Source organism: Schistocerca piceifrons, chromosome 5 (assembly GCF_021461385.2).
Source record: "Schistocerca piceifrons isolate TAMUIC-IGC-003096 chromosome 5, iqSchPice1.1, whole genome shotgun sequence".
NCBI classification, from domain to species: domain Eukaryota; kingdom Metazoa; phylum Arthropoda; class Insecta; order Orthoptera; family Acrididae; genus Schistocerca; species Schistocerca piceifrons.
In genome coordinates, this window is record NC_060142.1 from 478,640,234 (window position 1) to 478,661,070 (window position 20,837).

The 20,837-nt window shown below is 39.8% G+C and overlaps 1 protein-coding gene across 2 annotated transcripts in view; it reads right to left on the reverse strand.

The window, feature by feature from the left end:
* The window catches only part of LOC124798109 (EH domain-binding protein 1), a 187,264-nt gene that overhangs the window by 105,189 nt on the left and 61,238 nt on the right, over nucleotides 1-20,837 (reverse strand). For both annotated transcript variants that reach the window (XM_047261365.1, XM_047261364.1), the window contains exons 8-9: nucleotides 11,076-11,248; nucleotides 2,989-3,164 (exon numbers count right to left, since the gene is read on the reverse strand). In XM_047261365.1, coding sequence (XP_047117321.1) covers nucleotides 2,989-3,164; nucleotides 11,076-11,248 — 349 coding nt within the window. The remainder of the gene's footprint in view (nucleotides 1-2,988; nucleotides 3,165-11,075; nucleotides 11,249-20,837) is intronic.

A 20,837-nucleotide genomic window follows, 5' to 3' on the forward strand; every position in this document is an offset into this window, starting at 1 on the left:
CAGGATGGAATAACAAAAACATTATCAAAAGTATAGATTATTGCTCACCATATAGAGGAGACAGTGAGCTGCAGAAAGGCACAACAAAAAGGTTGCTATACATTTGAGTTTTCAGCCAAAAGGCCTTCTTCTAAAGTAGAAAAAACATACATTTCACCCACGCGTAATATACAAACACACATGACCAAGCAGGGTTTGAGGTCAAGGAATTCTCGAATGTTAATATGTTAATGGGGGGGGATGATCTGGGGGCAGTGGGGGTGGATCACTGTTTGGTGGAGGTCAGGCAGGGTCCAACATTGGCTTTGGGTTCAGTCTGATTGGTGGGTTTGGTGGTGATAAAGCGTTTCCACTGTAGGAACTGGGAGGAGAAGAGAAGGTATTCAACAAGTCCAGCATTATTGAATTCAGGAGTGGGGGCAAAATGTAAGGCCTTTGGAAAGGACTGATATTTTTGTGGGAATAAGGCTTTTGGATGAAACATTGACAACTGTGTTTCAGGTTTGTTGAGGTTCTGGATTATGTATGAGGATGTATAAGCATCCCCCCCCCCCTCCCCTCCTTGTCCCGCCCCTTTGGGTAAAAATCCACTTTTTCCCATGTGAAAGTACATTTTTTTCTGTATTAGGTGACAATATATTTACCACTGGAACTGTAAAACTTATCAGTCCTTTGAATGGTAGTGGTTTTATGCACCAGCCTACAGTTCCCTGGCACTTCAGGAAATGAAACCTATCAAAAAACACATTGTGAGAAGATCTTTCATGCGTGGCAATGTGTACACTGCACATTTTTGTATTATGAAAGTCAGTACCAATTTCACCAAATACATCAGTACCAATTTCAACAAATACAGCACGGCAGCTCCTGAAACACTCAAATCGAGATTTCTCTGAGTGATGTGCTTTCGTCAGCCAGTCATAGCTCATGTCACGGGATCTCATCACTCAATGACAACAAATATGGAGAGCGAAGGCATGTGATGTAGTCAGCCAATAGCAACACCACTGTTAAGTAGCGCAAACAAACAAATAGGAAAAGTTTTGGTTTAAGTTAATTTACATACAGTGTAGGTACAAGAAAAGCTAAACTTTCACATACAATATTCTCGTCAATTTTTTATTTATTTATTTTGGAGGGTGTGGTTAAGCAGGATCCAAAGAGCATGGCAGCTGAATATTTGTGGCAAACTTAATTATAACTTTCACTGCTGTGCACTGAAGGTTTCATGGATTACCTGCCTGAAAACATGTTCCATCGAGCACTTCAACTTTTCTGTAGAAAAGCCAATTATATTTGAAACTGTTCAAATGCTCACGTCACACTTTTAAGGATTATTATACTTTTTGACATCATTATTGCATAAATTGTGATCTGTGAAAGGACTGAAAAAAATATACAAACCTAACCTTGAAGTTTGGCCTTTTTTAGTGTGTGTTACCCTTTAAGATATATCAAACACAAATGTGCCAGTAAAATTTTAGATAATGGCTGCTCTTCTGGGTCCAATTTTTTTTTAAGTGTCTGGTCCTCCAAATGTTAAGATTTGAATGAGAGTCAAATGCTCCATGATTTAAGAAAGTCACTGCACTTTCTCCTACAACATAATTCATCTTGCATGAAAGGAAATTTACTTAGAAAGTAATGCTTCCCAAACCACTATTCACAATATTTTCTCACAACCTGTAATAAATGTAAACAGTTGAGACATCAAGAACATTAAAGCAGTTTGTTGTTACGAAGTATTGCATAGTCGTCATCCAAAAGCCTCTGACACATTTAATGTTGTGTGTGTGCACTATGTTCTGTTGCTTGTAAATGGCACATTTTCTTTGCAACTTAAGTTTTATTTTGGTGTTATTCTCTTGTTTATGTTTTATTGCTGCAGTATTATTCCACAGTAGTGGGCCAAAGTAAAATTCTTTGTTGGAGTATCAGTTCTTATCAGTTAAAATTACAGAAAATTAACTGAAAATTAAAACAATGAGAAATGCCTGGAAATTTTAAAAATTTGCAGGTTTCTCACAAATGAAACAATTCCCTCATTTTTCCTGGATTTCCTGAGGGTGTGGTAAATGTAGTAGGTCTGCGAGGCAGGGTTTGTCGGCTATGAGGAGTTGTGAGGGAGGTTTGGAGGCTGTTGCAGAGGTAGTGGATAGTAGTACTCCAAGGTAGGAGTAGGAGGTGAAGAGGCTGGAAAGCTTTTTGGGGTGGTGGTGTGCATGCTGCCCTAGTTCATGGAAGGAAAGTTTCACTGCGAGAGATGGGATGCAGGAATTTGGAATTTTAGAGTAGGAGAATTTTATGGATGGTGAGGAGGTGTTACAAGAGGTTTGGGCCTGATTTGCACAGATTTACAGGATGGGATTCTTGAGGAATATGGAATCGCAGAATCTGCACAGATAAAAGTCATCTTGGAAGGAGGGTTTGCAGTGGGTAATTTGCTGGTCAGGGCATTTGTGGAGACTCGATCAACTATACAACAATGGAGGAACAGTATACGGGACTGTGTTCTAACTAGGCATAGGAAACTTTTCTTTATTGGTGCAAAAGGAAGGAGCAATGAATCATGGGCGAGGATAAAAAATGTGTAAAAATATATAAACAACTGTCGGGAAAAACTCTCTGCTCCAGCCTCCTCCTCACCCCCACCACCCACAGACTACTTTTCTGATAGGCACAGTTGCTGTACATGGTTTGGCCTCAGCAGCCAGAGGTGTGTGTGTGTGTGTACTTAAGAAGGAGGCCTTTTGGCTGAAAGCTCAAATGTACAGCTGCCTTTTTGTTGTGCCCATCAGCGTCTCAACATCTCCTCTAAATGGTGAGTATCAATCTACCCATTTCATGATATTAAAGTAGGTAGTTGGGTATATCAAACGCAATTCTCAATCTTACTAACAAAATTTCCAATACAAATTTAATAAAAAGTAAACACAATGTAAAGAACTCAACAGACAACAATCAAAACTCATTATAGCACTAATGTACCTGTGAAATGGGCCCTCAACTGATATAAATATGTCATTACTGCCAACTTGTCTGGCACTGTTAACAAATCCATGTCTCCTGGTTCAATCACCTTTGGTATTCCCAGGGCTTCACCAGCCTCAAATGCTTTCTTACAATTTCCTTTCACATCATGAGTGGAGAGTGAATCAAATTCTCTGCAAAAAAGAAAAAATTATCAGCAAAATTATTATTCACATATATTTATACTTCTGTTCCAACAGAGACACAACCTACATAGCTATCACTGTGTACTATACATGGGAGATTTTGTTTACTTTAGTAACCTGAATATTTCATGAGTCATATTCATTAAACTATGACGTGTAATTGGAAAGGTGGTTTCTGAATGCAAAAATATTCACACAACTGTTATACTTTTGTTAATCTAAATTTCAATGTAATAATCAAGTATAGTTCGAAATTTCTCTGTAGAATAATAGTAGTTATCAAGCAAAAACGATTTCAATTTGTGTTTAGAACTATTTTTAATATCTATTAGTGCCTTCAATTCAAGAAGAGGTGGTCAAAAATTTTATAGTTGCATACTTTGCTAGCTTATGTGCAAAAGTAAACTTAAGTTGATAGCAGTGGTACCCATTATTAACTCACTCAATATGTTTATGAATACTACTTCATATTCTAATCCATCTTTAACAACAAATTTCATTAACAGTTCAAAGTACTGTTGGGTGACTGCTACTTTTCCTACAAAGGTTTCAAGGATGCCCCCTCTCACTCTATTTTCATTTCATGATCAAGATTTTGAAAAAAGCAGTATCACCAGCAAAACCTACTACATTTGCAACTTTTGGGAGACCAAAATAAGTGTTACTCATTGTCATTGTTGTTGTGGTCTTCAGTCCTGAGACTGGTTGATGCAGCTCTCCATGCTACTCTATCTTGTGCAAGCTTCATCTCTCAGTACCTACTGCAACCTACATCCTTCTGAATCTGCTTAGTGTATTCATCTCTTGGTCTCCCTCTACAATTTTTACCCTCCGTACTTCCCTCCAATACTAAATTGGTGATCCCTCGATGCCTCAGAACACGTCCTACCAAACGGTACCTTCTTCTAGTCAAGTTGTGCCACAAATTTCTCTTCTTCCCAATTCTATTCAGTAACTCCTCATTAGTTATGTCATCTATCCATGTCATTTTCAGCATTCTTCTGTAGCACCACATTTCAAAAGCTTCTATTCTCTTCGTGTCCAAACTATTTATTGTCCATGTTTCACTTCCATACATGGCTACACTCCATACAAATACTTTCAGAAATGACTTCCTGACACTTAAATCTATACTCTATGTTAACAAATTTCTCTACTTCAGAAACGCTTTCCTTACAATTGCCAGTCTACATTTTATATCCTCTCTACTTTGACCATCATCAGTTATTTTGCTCCCCAAATAGCAAAACTCATTTACTACTTTAAGTGTCTCATTTCCTAATCTAATTCCCTCAGCATCACCTGACTTAATTCGACTACATTCCATTAACCTCATTTTGCTTTCGTTTATGTTCATCTTATATCCTCCTATCAGACAACGTCCATTTTGTTCAACTGCTCTTCCAGGTTCTTTCTGTCTCCGACAGAATTACAATGTCACTGGCAAACCTAGAAGTTTTTATTACTTCTCCATGGGTTTTAATTTCTGCTCTGAATTTTTCTTTTGTTTCTTTCACTGCATGCTCAATATACAGATTGAATAACATCGGGGGAGAGGCTACAACCCGGTCTCACTCCCTTCCCAACTGCTGCTTCCCTTTCATGCCCCTCGAGTCTTACAACTGCCGTCTGGTTTCTGTACAAATTGTAAATAGCCTTTCGCTCCCTGTATTTTACCCCTGCCACCTTCAGAATTTGAAAGAGTATCCCAGTCAACATTGTCAAAAGCTTTCTCTAAGTCTACAAATGCTAGAAACGTAGGTTTGCCTTTCCTTAATCTATTTTCTAAGATAAGTCATAGGGTCAGTATTGCCTCACATGTTCCAACATTTCTACAGAATGCAAACTTATCTTCCCCGAGGTTGGCTTCTATCAGTTTTTTCATTTGTCTGTAAAGAATTCGCATTAGTATTTTGCAGCTTTGACTTATTAAACTGATAGTTCGGTAACTTTCACATCTGTCAACACCTGCTTTCTTTGGGATTGGAATTATTATATTATTCTTGAAGTCTGAGGGTATTTCGTCTGTCTCATACATCTTGCTCACCAGATGGTAGAGTTTTGTCAGGACTGGCTCTTCCAAGGCTGTCAGCAGTTCCAATGGAATGTTGTCTACTCCCAGGGCCTTGTTTTGACTTAGGTCTTTTGGTGCTCTGTCAAACTCTTCACGCAGTATCGTATCTCCCATTTCATCTTCACCTACATCCTCTTCCTTTCGCATAACATTGTCCTCAAATACATTGCCCTTGTATAGACCCTCAATATACTCCTTCCACCTTTCTGCTTTCACTTCTTTGCTTAGAACTGGGTTTCCATCTGAGCTCTTGATATTCATACAAGTGGTTCTCTTTTCTCCAAAGGTCTCTTTAATTGTCCTGTAGGCAATAACTATGTTACCCCTAGTGGGATATCTCTCTACATCCTTACATTTGTCCTCTAGCCATCCCTGCTTAGCCATTTAACACTTCCTGTTGATCCCATTTTTGAGATGTTTGTATTCCTTTTTGCCTGCATCATTTACTGCATTATTATATTTTCTTCTTTCATCAATTAAATTCAATATATCTTCTGTTACCCAAGGATTTCTACAACTCCTCATCTTTTTACCTACTTGATCCTCTGCTGCCTTCACTATTTCATCTCTCAAAGGTAACCATTCTTGTTCTACTGTATTTCTTTCCCCCATTCCTGCCAATTGTACCCTAACGCTCTCCCTGAAACACTCTACAACCTCTGGTTCTCACTTTTTTGCAGTTTCTTCAGTTTTAATCTACAGTTCATAACCAATAGATTGTGGTCAGAGTCCACATCTGCCCCTGGAAATGTCTTACAATATAAAAACCTGGTTCCTAAATCTCTTTCTTACCATTATATAATCTATCTGAAACCTTCTTTATCTCCAGACCTCTTCTTTCATGATTCTTGAACCAAGTGTTAGCTATGATTAAGTTATGCTCTGTGCAAAATTCTACCAGGCGGCTTCTTCTTTCATTTTTTACCCCCATTCCATATTCAACTACTTTTCCTTCTCTTCCTTTTCCTACTATCGAATTCCAGTCACCCATGACTATTAAATTTTTGTCTCCCTTCACTATCTGAATAATTTCTTTTATCTCATCATACATTTCATCACTCTGTTCACCATCTGCACAGCTAGTTGGCATATAAACTTGTACTACTGTGGTAGGCACAAGCTTCGTGTCGTATCTTGGTCACAGTAATGCATTCACTATGCTGTTTGTAGTAACTAGCCCACACTCTTATTTTTTTATTCTTTATTAAACCTACTCCTGCACTACCCCTATTTGATTTTGTATTTACAACATTGTATTCACCTGACCAGAAGTCTTGTTCCTCCTGCCACCAAACTTCACCAATTCCCACTATATCTAGCTTTAACCTATCCATTTCCCTTTTTCAATTTTCTAACCTACCTGCCCAATTAAGGGATATGACATCCAAGCTCCGATCTGTAGAACACCAGTTTTCTTTCTCCTGATAACGATGCCCTCTTGGGTAATCCCCACCCGGAGATCCGAATGGGGGACTATTTGCCCCCTGCAACTACTGAAAAGGCTACTGCCCCTCTTCAGGAACCACATGTTTGCCTGGCCTCTCTACAGATACCCCTCCATTGTGGTTGCACCTACGGTACGGCTAACTGTATCACTGAGGCACGCAAGCCTCCCCACCAACAGAAATCTCCATGGTAATTGGGGAGGGGGTTGCTCATTGTTGTAGCAATTTTCCTTGAAATGGAATACCAATGCCCTATCCTCACTATATGTTAAATTTAACATATTTATATCCTATTTTCTCAGGCACTATCCAAATTAAGGAATCAAAATTTTGCCAGGAAACACAGCCATATCTTATACAGTCACTGATCTAGTATCACGTATCTAACTTAGTTACAAATCAAGATGTGAATTTTCTAATGAATTTCGTAAAAAATTTATGTAATTAAAAAAGCGATCAGACTATGAGAGCTATCTCCACATAAACACAATAATGCTGTCAGTAAGATGTAAAAATTTAAGACTTTTGCCTTTCAAACAGGTTCAACACCAAACTGGCTCAACACATTGTTCCAATACAAAAACATGTGCAAGGCCTAAAGTAATGAATTTCATGTATGTGAACACAGCTGCAAGCCAGAAAAGACTCTCTCTCCTCTGAATTTGTTTGCCTATATCTGCCTGAAAGCAAGGGGAAACTACAGCCGTAATTTTTCCTGAGGGCATGCAGCTTTACTGTATGGTTAAATGATGATGGCGTCCTCTTGGGTAAAATATTCTGGAGGTAAAATAGTCCCCCATTCGGATCTCCGCGCGGGGACTACTCAAGAGGACGTCGTTATCAGGAGAAAGAATACTGGCATTCTACGGATCGGAGCGTGGAATGTCAGATCCCTTAATCGGGCAGGTAGGTTAGAAAATTTAAAAAGGGAAATGGATAGGTTAAAGTTAGATATAGTGGGAATTAGTGAAGTTCGGTGGCAGGAGGAACAAGACTTTTGGCCAGGTGACTACAGGGTTATAAATACAAAATCAAATAGAGGTAATGCAGGAGTAGGTTTAATAATGAATAAAAAAATAGGAGTGCAGGTAAGCTACTACAAACAGCATAGTGAACGCATTATTGTGGCTAAGACAGACACAAAGCCCACGTCTACTACAGTAGTACAAGTTTATATGCCAACTAGCTCTGCAGATGACGAAGAAATTGATGAAACGTATGAGGGGAGAAAAGAAATTATTCAGGTAGTGAAGGGAGACGAAAATTTAATAGTCATGGGTGACTGGAATTCAAGAGTAGGAAAAGGGAGAGAAGGAAACAGTGGGTGAATATGGATTGGGGGTAAGAAATGAAAGAGGAAGCCGCCTGGTAGAATTTTGCACAGAGCATAACTTAATCATAGCTAACACTTGGTTCAAGAATCATGAAAGAAGGTTGTATACCTGGAAGAATCCTGGAGATACTAAAAGGTATCAGATAGATTATATAATGGTAAGAGAGAGAGAGATTTAGGAACCAGGTTTTAAATTGTAAGACATTTCCAGGGGCAGATGTGGACTCTGACCACAATCTATTGGTTATGAACTGTAGATTAAAACTGAAGAAACTGCAAAAAGGTGGGAATTTAAGGAGATGGGACCTGGATACACTGACTAAACCAGAGGTTGTACAGAGTTTCAGGGAGAGCATAAGGGAACAACTGACAGGAATGGGGGAAAGAAATACAGTAGAAGAAGAATGGGTAGCTCTGAGGGATGAAGTAGTGAAGGCAGCAGAGGATCAAGTAGGTAAAAAGACAAGGGCTAGTAGAAATCCTTGGGTAACAGAAGAAATACTGAATTTAATTGATGAAAGGAGAAAATATAAAAATGTAGTAAATGAAGCAGGCAAAAGGGAATATAAACGTCTCAAAAATGAGATCGACAGGAAGTGCAGAATGGCTAAGCAGGGATGGCTAGAGGACAAATGTAAGGATGTAGAGGCTTACCTCACTAGGGGCAAGACAGATACTGCCTACAGGAAAATTAAAGAGACCTTTGGAGAAAAGAGAGCCACTTGTATGAATATCAAGAGCTCAGATGGAAACCCAGTTTTAAGCAAAGAAGGGAAAGCAGAAAGGTGGAAGGAGTATATAGAGGGTCTATACAAGGGCGATGTACTTGAGGGCAATATTATAGCAATGGAAGAGGGTGTAGATGAAGATGAAATGGAAGATACGGTACTGTGTGAAGAGTTTGACAGAGCACTGAAAGACCCGAGTCGAAACAATGCCGCGGGAGTAGACAACATTCCATTAGAACTACTGACGGCCTTGGGAGAGCCAGTCCTGACAAAACCCTACCATCTGGTGAGCAAGATGTATGAGACAGGCGAAATACCCTCAGACTTCAAGAAAAATATAATAATTCCAATCCCAAAGAAAGCAGGTGTTGACAGATGTGAAAATTACCGAACTATCAGTTTAATAAGTCACAGCTGCAAAATACTAATGCGAATTCTTTACAGACGAATGGAAAAACTGGTAGAAGCGGACCTCGGGGAAGATCAGTTTGGATTCCTTAGAAATGTTGGAACACGTGAGGCAATACTGACCTTACGACTTATCTTAGAAGAAAGATTAAGGAAAGGCAAACTTACGTTTCTAGCATTTGTAGACTTAGAGAAAGCTTTTGACAATGTTGACTGGAATACTCTCTTTCAAATTCTAAAGGTGGCAGGGGTAAAATACAGGGAGCGAAAGGCTATTTACAATTTGTACAGAAACCAGATGGCAGTTATAAGAGTCAAGGGGCATGAAAGGGAAGCGGTGGTTGGGAAGGGAGTGAGACAGGGTTGCACCCTATCCCCGATGTTATTCAATCTGTATATGGAGCAAGAAGTAAAGGAAACAAAAGAAAAATTCGGAGTAGGTATTCAAGTCCATGGAGAAGAAATAAAAACTTTGAGGTTCGCCGATGACATTGTAATTCTACAGCAAAGGACTTGGAAGAGCAGTTGAACGGGATGGACAGTGTCTTGCAAGGAGGATATAAGATGAACATCAACAAAAGCAAAACAAGGATAATGGAAAGTAGTCGAATTAAGTCGGGTGATGCTGAGGGAATTAGATTAGGAAATGAGACGCTTAAAGTAGTAAAGGAGTTTTGCTATTTGGGGAGCAAAATAACTAATGATGGTCGAAGTAGATAGGATATAAAATGTAGACTGGCAATGGCAAGGAAAGCGTTTCTGAAGAAGAGAAATTTGTTAACATCGAGTATAGATTCAAGTGTCAGGAAGTCATTTCTGAAAGTATTTGTATGGAGTGTAGCCATGTATGGAAGTGAAACATGGACGATAACCAGTTTGGACAAGAAGAGAATAGAAGCTTTCGAAATGTGGTGCTACAGAAGAATGCTTAAGATTAGATGGGTAGATCACATAACTAGTGAGGAGGTATTGAATAGAATTGGGGAGAAGAGAAATTTGTGGCACAACTTGACAAGAAGAAGGGACCGGTTGGTAGGACATGTGCTGAGGCATTAGGGGATCACAAATTTAGCATTGGAGGGCAGTGTGGAGGGGAAAAAATTGTAGAGGGAGACCAAGAGATGAATACACTAAGCAGATTCAGAAGGATGTAGGTTGCAGTAAGTACTGGGAGATGAAGAAGCTTGCACAGGATAGAGTAGCATGGAGAGCTGCATCAAACCAGTCTCAGGACTGAAGACCACAACAACAACAACAACAACAACAACAACAACATCTGCCTTGATAAACAATGATAATCACGTGGTTCATCAAGCCCATTTCTTCTTTATCTCCTGATAATGAAGCTTCATCAAAAAATACACCAAATATATATATATTTGTGTCACTCTTGTTGAACCTGTATAATAACTTTCACCAATTCACAAAATGCATAATGAACTCAATCTTGAATCTAACTCAAGTGAATGACAAACACAAACTTCGGATTGTGCCAAGACAAAGATACTCCTCACAGTCAGTGGCCATCTAACTAAGCCATCGGTATTACTCACTCACATGCTTCCTACCATGGCAGGAAGTAAGCAGCACAAGGTTCAAGCTTTGAGTATCTCACTGGACCACAATCTAGATGGCAGCTGAAAATTCATTTATTAGGAGAGACCAATGTCTGTGGTGTTAAGATAGCCCAGCATGTAGTTCTAACCCATCACTGAACTTTACCTTATAACATTTTTAAATAGCTAGCTAAAGTGAGTGGGAATATCTCAGTCACATCGTAAAAATATAATTTCATAATATTAAGAGACAAAGAACTTAAGTGAAATTACATGGGATCCCAAAAGAGTGCTTAATAGTCATTCATTCACCATATATATAATTAAACAAAAAATTACAATAATCTGGACTAACATAAGATCTGGACGGAAATGATGTATAACAGCACAGAAGGCCATGCCATTCCTCCAAGATGTTGTTAGATTGGTCACTTTCACTCCAGGATAATCTTGGGTTACCTCTTTGCACCATTCCAATAGGTCTTGGCCTGGAGTGGTTTCTGCAAGTTTTGGAGATTTTCGTTCACCCTGGGAAAAAAAAAAAAAGACTCTTGTGAATGTTTGGCACTAATACATGAACATCAGAAAAAAGAAGATCACACTAATGTGCCAGAAAAAACTAACAAGCAATTTTTAAAATACATAGCTGAACTCTCAAATAATAAAAGAAGGAAGTTGGAAGGTATGGAGACGAAGGAGGACAGAGCTAATGGGTATTTATGCTGAGAGGAAAGAGTAGATAACAGCGACTACTCACTGAAATTAATCCATTGATCATAAAATAATTGTTCTTCATTTATTTACACAATATACAGCACTTGACAAACAATAAAATACCACTACTGGATATTGGATGTTGTCAGTGTAGGTATTGTCCCTATGGCCATTACTCTGACTGGTAGTTTCATGGACGTCATGTAAAACAAAACTTGAGAGTCAATTATTAGGCTGGAAGTAACAAACAAAGCTTATAGTTTAAGGTACCACCAATGACAGGTTGCATGTGTTCTCTGTCATGTTTCTCTACTCACATAATACAAATAACATGTATTTATTACAGATGGGGCTGAAGTATATCATACTTGATGGTGTCAGACCAAAGGGCAGTCTTTACAACATGATTGTCACATATTAAGACTTATGAAACAATGTAACATGATAAGAAGTGTAGTAAGATCAATAAGATCTAACAAATATATGATGGAGGCTGTGTAAATAACAGAAGATTGCTATCACAAGGATGTGAAAAGTGATGTATGTAGTTGCAATTTCTTCCCAGCATAGCATGGAAGCTGACTAACAGAACAAAATACAGAACCTGATACTTCGGAAAAATGACAATTTTTCAGTTATAATGATCAGTCCTCTTTCATGCAATAATGTCTCTTTCTTATAAGAATGTAGACATACAGCAACATGGGACTGAGGGGGATTGGGTGGGGGGTGGGGGTTTTAAGCAGGTTGCCTACCATAGATTCATAGGTGGCTGAAGCATTACACAATCCAAGTGGCATAACTTTAAAGTCAGAGACTGTCAGGAGTTATGAAAATCTTTTCCTAGTCAACATCAACCTCATTTTGGCAGTAGTCTGTCTTCATGTCCATAGTTGAGAAATACTTTGCTCTTTTCAAGCGGTGTAGGATGTCAACACCAGACAGTGGATAAGCATCTTTCCCTGTAATTTTATTCAGCCTTTGGAAGTCGACACAGAAGCACCATGTGTTCTCCTTCACAAAGGCCACAGGAGAGCATTAAGGACTTTCTAAAGGTTCAATGTTATTAACTTGCGGCACCTTCTCCACTTCCTTCTGGGTTACCTGCTGTGCTGCTGGTGACACCCTATACACAAGTCATGGCTAATTGGTGAATGATCCCTAGTTTTGATACCGTGTTTGGCATGAGCTGCTTGGTCTCTCTCTTCTCCACTCCTGATTAAGAGGCACCTGAAAATTGTTGCAGAACAGCTATCACTCACCTACACTGTTCATCTGTTAGTCCAGACCATATCGGCAATTCAATAGTGGCTTCCTCTCCTGCACTGCCTTTAGTGGTAATGGAGCACAATAATTCGTTGGTTAACACTAAGCTGCCTTTCCTGGACTTGTTTGCTGTCCCAAAGCACTTACCTTTATGAATGAGTTGGGGTTGCTTGTGGCTATCATCCAATAGTTCTCCTTTACTGACACCAATGCTTATGATTATCGCTGGCATGTAGGTTTCTTTGGTAAGCCTAGCAGCTTTTTGAAATCTACAAGAGCTTCACGTATACTGAAGTAGAAAGCTCTGAAATATTTAGTGAGGCATGGATGGTATATTGGAAAGACAGATTAGATGCCACAGGAGGAGCATTGTTCATTGCAGTTGACAAAAATATTGTTTGTACTGAGGCCTGACTGAAAAGTTATCTGGACACATGTAACAAGTCTAGGTAAATTCAAGTCAATATTAGGGTGTTGTCACCGGCCACCTGATCCTGTCATCACAGTTTTATAATCGCACAAAGAAAATCTATGCATAGCAGTGTAGAAACAGGAAGATCATGCAATATCAATTGGAAATGACTTTAACTTACCAAGTATAGGATGAAATGTTTATGGACTCATTTCAAAAGATACAAATAGACAGTCTTGTTAAGTATTTTTGAACACTTTTCCAAAAATTGTCTTGAGCAATCAGTTAAGACAGCCCACAGGCAACAGGAATATTTTAGACCCTATAGCATCAAACAAGCCTGACCTTATTGACAGTGTCAGTATAGAGACAGGGTTAGTGATCATGATATAACGACCATGGTTACTAAAGTTAATAAATCCACCACGAATGTCAGGAGAGTATTTTGCTAGAAACAGCAGATAAGCAGTTGTTAGCATCCTACTCCAAAAATAAAGAGACTTCACTTACTTCCCATATGACAAGCACATGATGCCTTAGGACAGGAGAAGGCGAAATGAGTATGGGATAAATAAAGTAACTAGCTGGAAAAGGCAGTTTTATTTACAAAACAGTACTTAGCAAAAGATCTTGCTGAGAATCTGAGAAAATCTAGTCTTACATAAAATCATTAAGCAGGTCGAATATTTCTAACGAGTCACTCGTTGACCAGTCTGGTGTGGCAGTTGAAGAGAGCAAAAGAAAAGCTGATGTTTTAAATCTCGCATTTAAGAAATCATTCACACAAGAGGGACGTACAAACAAACCATTGACCATCACACACGCTCCAATATGGAATAGATAGGAATGGGCATCCCTGGTGTACAGAAGTAACTGAAAGAGCTGAAAACAGATAAGTCACCAGGCCTGGATGGAATCCCAATTTGGTTTTAAGAAAGTACTTTCCGCAATGGCCCCTTACTAAGCTCACATTTGCTGCCAATCTTTCACCCAGTGCCAAGTGCTACATGACTGGAAAAAAGCACAGGTGATTGGGAATTACACACCAATATTATCATCATCAGTCTGCTGCAGAATTCTTGAACATCTTCTCAATTCGAACATAAAAAATTTCCTTGAGACAGAAGAGCTTCTGTCCACAAATCAGCATGGATTTAGAAAGCATTACTCACGCAAAACTCTGCTTGCCCTTTGTTCACATGATGAATGATATCCTGAAAACCACTGGATGGAAGGCAACAGGCACATTCCATATTCCAGGATTTCCAGAAAGCATTTGACACAGTGATCCACTGCAGTGAGTTAATGAAGGTATGAGCATATGGAGAAGGTTCACAGATGCACGAGTGGCTCTAAGACTCCTTAAGTAATAGAACCCAGTACAATGATCTCAATGCCGAGTGTTCAGCAGAGACGTGGGTATCATTTGGAGTGCTCCATGGCAGTATGATAGGACCACTCTTATTCTCTATATAAATAAATTACCTAATGACAGGGTGAGCAGCAATTTGCAGCTGTTTGCTGATGATGCCATAGTATAGGAGAAGGTATCATTGCTGCATGACTGTAAGATAAAAGACGAGTTAGATAAATTTTCTAGTTGGTGCTATTAATGGCAATTAGCTCAAAATGTAGAAAAACATAAGTTAACGCAGATGGGTAGGAAAAACAAAGCCATAATGTTTGGATACAGCATTAGTAGTGTACTGCTTGATATATGTCGTGTCAGTTAAATATCTGGGGCTTAACGCTGCGATTTTGGGAGAAGTTTTGCCAAGTATGTTTCAGCCATAAAGGAGACTGCATACAGAACACTAGTGAAAACCATTCTTGAGTACTGTTAGTGTGTTTGAGATCCCCATCAGGTTGGGTTACAGGAAGACATCGAAGCAATTTAAGGCAAGTTGCTAGATTTGTTACTGGTAGGTTTGATAAACACATGAGTAGTACACACACACTTCACGAACTCAAGTGGGGTCCCTCAAGAGAAGATGAGGTTCTTTTTGTGGAATACCACTGAGAAAATTGGGAGAACTGGCATTTGAAGCTGATTGCAAGACAATTCTACTGCCGCCAATGCACATTTTGCATAAGGGCCATGAATATGAGGATTTAGGGCTCATACTGAGGCATAAAACAGTTGTTTATCCCTTGCTCAATATGCGAGTGGAACAGGAAAGGAAATGGCTAGTACTGATATAAGGTACCCTGTATCACACACCATATGGTGGCTTGGGTAGTATGTATGGAGATGCAGATGTAGATCACCATTGACAACTGGGACTCATCTCATTGATGATGTGATAACAATGCCTTCAATGGCAAACAACCACCCACGGCAAAGTTTGTTATGCATGCTTGTTCGGATGGCTTCATCAATCTGGAGCACTGATCTTGCACAGCAAGTGCTTGTGATGCCTACATGAAGTCCCGTCCAACATTAACATTATGACTATAGCCTGTCAAAATGATGAATTCTGGGGGGGCTGTTTTTTTGTCACAGATAGTTATTCTCACAATACACGTTCCTATCAGACGGACATATTTATCATTTGAAACTTCCCGCACAATCGCTTTCATATCAAGTCAGCAGCTAGGCAAGCAGTTGGCACCTCTATATGGTGATTGGTAATGGCTACAGCATGCTGGGGCACAATTTTTTTCCAACAGGTCGATTATAATCATCTGCAGTTGACTGGTGTTAATAAGACTCATGTTGGGTGACATCTTGTGGCATAATAGTCACCGAACAGTTATCTTCTTTCTCTGCAGTAATATACAATGTGTCTGGGGTGTCCACAATGAAAACATACCGATATGTTCATTATATCTTCTCCAAATGTCTGTCATTCTATAGGGCATCATATTAGGCAGAGGAGTTGGTTGTATCTGCCGGGTTGTCTCTTGATGGTTGCGGCATAAATATGAGTTGGCCGTGTCCTTTCTTCCCGACGAATTTCACTGGTGGTGGAGAATGGGGCTACAGATTGATAAACCTCTTCTTTGACTATTCTGTTACATATTGATGTATGAGGGTCGGCAGTTGTGGCTACCATCTCTGTGCCTTTGGTCCAACATTTGTGGCTGCCACATTGCTGTATCTCTTCTCTTATTACCTAGTTAACGAGAGAGATGAGCTCATAATCATCTTCCACAAGTGTCACATGGTACACATTCAGCAGTTGGTCATACTTCTTTCATCCGAATCTTTCCTGTTGCATTTCCTCAATTTTCTGTGACAGCATATATCAGAACAGTGTGGTACATGTCTTCTGTGATTCCTTTCATGAAACGTGAGATTTTGTCAGCTTCTGTAATATTCAGCTTCATGATTTGACATAAGACCAAAACATTCTTTATGTATTACTGAGTAGATCCCCATGGTATTTGGCACTGTTCTTCAGGTGTTCTTGCACTAAGTGTACTCGCTGCTGTACGTCACCAAATGTTTTTTTTGGTTCGGCCTCAAATTTTCCCCAGTTACTAACCTTCTCTTCACTCTTCTCAAACCACTTCTAGGCTGCGCCGTAAAAGTAAAAGTACATACTTGCCGAACAACACATGATGTCATCCCATGTGTTACATTTGGCAATTCAGTTTAATCCTTACAGCTATTTCGTCGGACCCTGACCAACTTCTCCAGAAAACACTGAAGAATGTCTGATTTATAGTTGACTTACTATTGTTTTGAAATCAATCTACCTCCTGAATATATGGACCTTTGGAATGAACTACTGTTTGTATTCTGGTTTCTGCCTGTGAAGGAATTGGCTGTTAAGTTGCCTAATTGGAGCCGCAGTGAAGTAGGTGTCCTGAAGTACTCGGCATCTCCACAAAACAATGTCGCACTGAAACCACAATCACGTCCAAATCTGAAGGCAGGTTCACCAGTGAAGTACGTAGCACATTTATAACTGACACTAACATATCACCAGAACAGAAATGACCTCTTGGACAGAGAATGCAGTGATTTATACAGACATTGAATACTACTACTACTTCTTCTTCTTCTTCTTTTTCTTCTTCTTCTGTTGGGCAGAGCCCCGGTGTCCTGGCTGGCTGCCCGGCGGTATATCTGGAGGAGTCGATTCGCCCCTTTGGGCGCTCGGGCTCCCGGCAAGCGCGCGCGGTTCTTCCCGGATGACGGACCTACCTAGCCTGGCCCCGGACCCGCGCCGCTGTTGGCTCGGGATGCTCTCAGGCGGAATAATCGCTCCCGTCAGCGGCGCTTCAGCTTTGGACAATTTCACGACCCATCATGAAACACGGACCAAGGAGTCTAACATGTGCGCGAGTCATTGGGCTGTACGAAACCTAAAGGCGTAATGAAAGTGAAGGTCTCGCCTTGCGCGGGCCGAGGGAGGATGGGGCTTCCCCGCCCTTCACAGGGCGGCGGCCTCCGCACTCCCGGGGCGTCTCGTCCTCATACTTCTTCTTCTTCTTCTTCTTCTTCTTCTTAACTGTCACTTGGGCCTTGGAGACTGTACATGTTCTCTACATTCCTCTTTCAGTACTCTTTTCCTAGCTTTTGTAGTCCATTCTTCTTTATCACGCCCATTGCCACCGCGTCCCCGTTGACGTCATCGTTCCATTTGGTTCGTGGTCTTCCTCGCTTCCTTCTGCCCCCTATGGATTCAGAGAATGACACTTTAGGTAGTCGTTCATCCTCCAGCCTAATTAGATGTCTGGCCCACATCAGTCTCCTCCTCTTCATCCTTTGACTAATATCAGCCTGCTGATACAGCTCCTTCAGTTCCTGGTTTTGAAGTATTCTCCGCTCCTGTGTCTCTGGGTCTCTCTTGGGTCCAAAAATTTTCCTTTCAAAAACTAGTAATTTTTGTTCATCTGCTTTTCTGAATGTGAAGCTCTCTGACCCATGTAGAGCTACTGGCAGAATTACACTCTGATGTAGCCTAAGTTTGAAGCTTCTGGAAACAACTATACTAGATAACACATCTCGTAGGCCAAAATGAGCTTTATTCCCTGCTACTATCCTCGCTTTAATTTCAATTTCCATTTTTTCTGTTCATTGATGATGCTTCCCAAATATATGAAGGTGACTACTCTTAAATGTGAGATGATCAACTGTCAGTGGACTACCATTACTGGGTGTCTTGCTCATGACCATTTACTCTGTTTTCTTCTCATTAATTTCTAATCCTGCTTTCCTTGCAATGTTTCTGTAGGAACTTGAATACTCCAGAATATATTAATATTATGGACATGAGGTATTTCAAGAACCTTCCAGAAATGATAAATACTAAACATATAACTTCTGTTGGTTGTTTCTTAATTGAGTGGGTATTGCACGACAATTCACCGCAATCGGTACTGGTCTAGTGCAACAGCTGTAGACCGGGTGAAACTTCTAAAATTAGCAGACACATTATCCGCGTGCCAGAATAGACAGCAGTTCTAAACTGCCGTCAATCTGCGCATGCACACCAGGTAGCAATAACTCGCGCCATGTGCAGAATGGGCTACCTCAGTGCTTTCTGCTTGTTATTTTGCTTATTGTTCGGTGGCTAGTACTAACTTCAGTTTTCATGTTAGGGATTTTTTGCATTTTTTTCAGTAAGTAGGTTTACATAAATACAGAAAAAAAGACATTTTTTGTTTTTGCAGTAGACTTTCCTTTATACCAGCTATTTGTGAAAGCATTTTTTCTTTTGATTACTTCGTATTATAAAAATGAAATGGAGCAAAGAGGCGTTGAGCATCTTAAATCAGGCATACAGCGAGAAAAGGTGTCTATATGACCCACTGTATCATAATACGGTTGATCTCACAATATTGCTCCAGAAGTTGGACCATTACGGAATAAGGGGAGTAGCTCACAATTGGTTCACCTCTTACTTTAGCAACAGGCAGCAAAAGGTCATTATTCACAATGTTGATAACGGCTGTGATGTGGGATCTGAGTGGGGTACTGCCAAGTGCGGGGTGCCCCAGGGATCAGTGTTGGGGCCGCTCCTGTTCCTTATTTATATAAATGATATGCCCTCTAGTATTATGGGTAACTCTAAAATATTTCTGTTTGCTGATGACACTAGCTTGGTAGTAAAGGATGTTGTGTGCAACATTGACTCGGTTTCAAGTAGTGCAGTACATGACCCCAGTTCATGGCTTGTAGAAAATAAACTAATGTTAAATCACAGTAAGACTCAGTTTTTACAGTTTCTAACACACAATTCAACAAAACCTGACGTTTTAATCTCACAGAACGGGCATATGATTAGTGAAATTGAGCAGTTCAAATTCCTAGGTGTTCAGATAGATAGTAAGCTGTCGTGGAAAGCCCACGTTCATGAGCTTGTTCAAAGACTTAATACTGCCATTTTCACTATTCGAACGGTATCTAAAGTGAGTGATACTTCGACACGTAAATTAGTCTACTTTGCTTATTTTCACTCACTTATGTCGTATGGTATTATGTTTTGGGGTAACTCTTCCCATTCTAGGAGGATATTTTTGGCTCAGAAACAGGCGGCTCGGGCAATAAGTGGTGTGAATTCACAAACCTCTTATCGACCTCTGTTCACGAGTCTGGGCATTTTGACATTGGCCTCTCAATATGTATATTCCTTATTGTCATTTCTTGTTGCCAATATTAGTTTATTTCCAACAATAAGCAGCTTTCACTCGGTTAATACTCAGCAGAAATCAAACCTCCATTTGGATCGGACTTCCTTAACCCTTGTGCAAAAAGGTGTGCAGTATACTGCTGCATCCATTTTCAATAAGCTGCCATTCGAATTCAAAAATCTTAGCAGTAATCCACGCGCTTTCAAATCGAAACTGAAGAGTTTCCTCATGGGTCACTCCTTCTATTCTGTCGAGGAGTTCCTTGAAAAATTAAGCTGATTCTCATTGTATTGCTGATAGCGTTTGCTTAAACTTATGGACTGATTTTCTTTCAGGTTCACGAACATTTATTTTTATCTGTTATTACTTTTATGTTGTAAGTTCATGTACTGACACATTCCATGACCTTGGAGATTTGCTCCTCAATTTGGTCCTACAGAATTTGACATGTAAATAAATAAATAAACGTGCTCATCATAACTTCAGACATTTCATTGGCTGGCTGAGAAACAGTCTTACTTAAGAAAGGGAAGTCTTTATTGCTGTCACTGCATCTTATCTTAACCAGATCATCAGGGCCAAAAAGCATGGTGCACTCCACCTTTGCAACTGGTATTTCAGTTGGTGCCATGGTCAAGAGGATGCCACGAGCTTCTCTATCACAATTAAAGCCACGAGAAGTGTAATTCCATGGTCAACAGCATGAATGTGGTACTGGCTACAGTTATCAAGCTCTGACTACACTAGTGAACAGATCAGCTACAGTACAGCAGAATACATTCAAATTATTTGCTGAACAACAATGTAAAACCAGTCTATCATGAATTGTCCTTTTCTTGTGTGGTACCAAAGATATCATCTCCATGACTGTCTGCTAATTGCTCATTGAAGAGATAAGAGCATGAGATCAAGTACATCATAAGTGGCCACACAGAACATGGAAACAGTCATATGGAATATTGAACCACAATACATAGTCATAAGTGCCAATATAGTGGTGAAAGTGTATCACAAAGAACACAAGGTAACAGATTTTTCTAGCACAAAGTACGTTGTTCAGGTATATATGTGGAATGTTGAAGTGGGATATAACTGAATCCCTTGTACATCTCTCAAAGCCCCATGCATACAAACTGTACT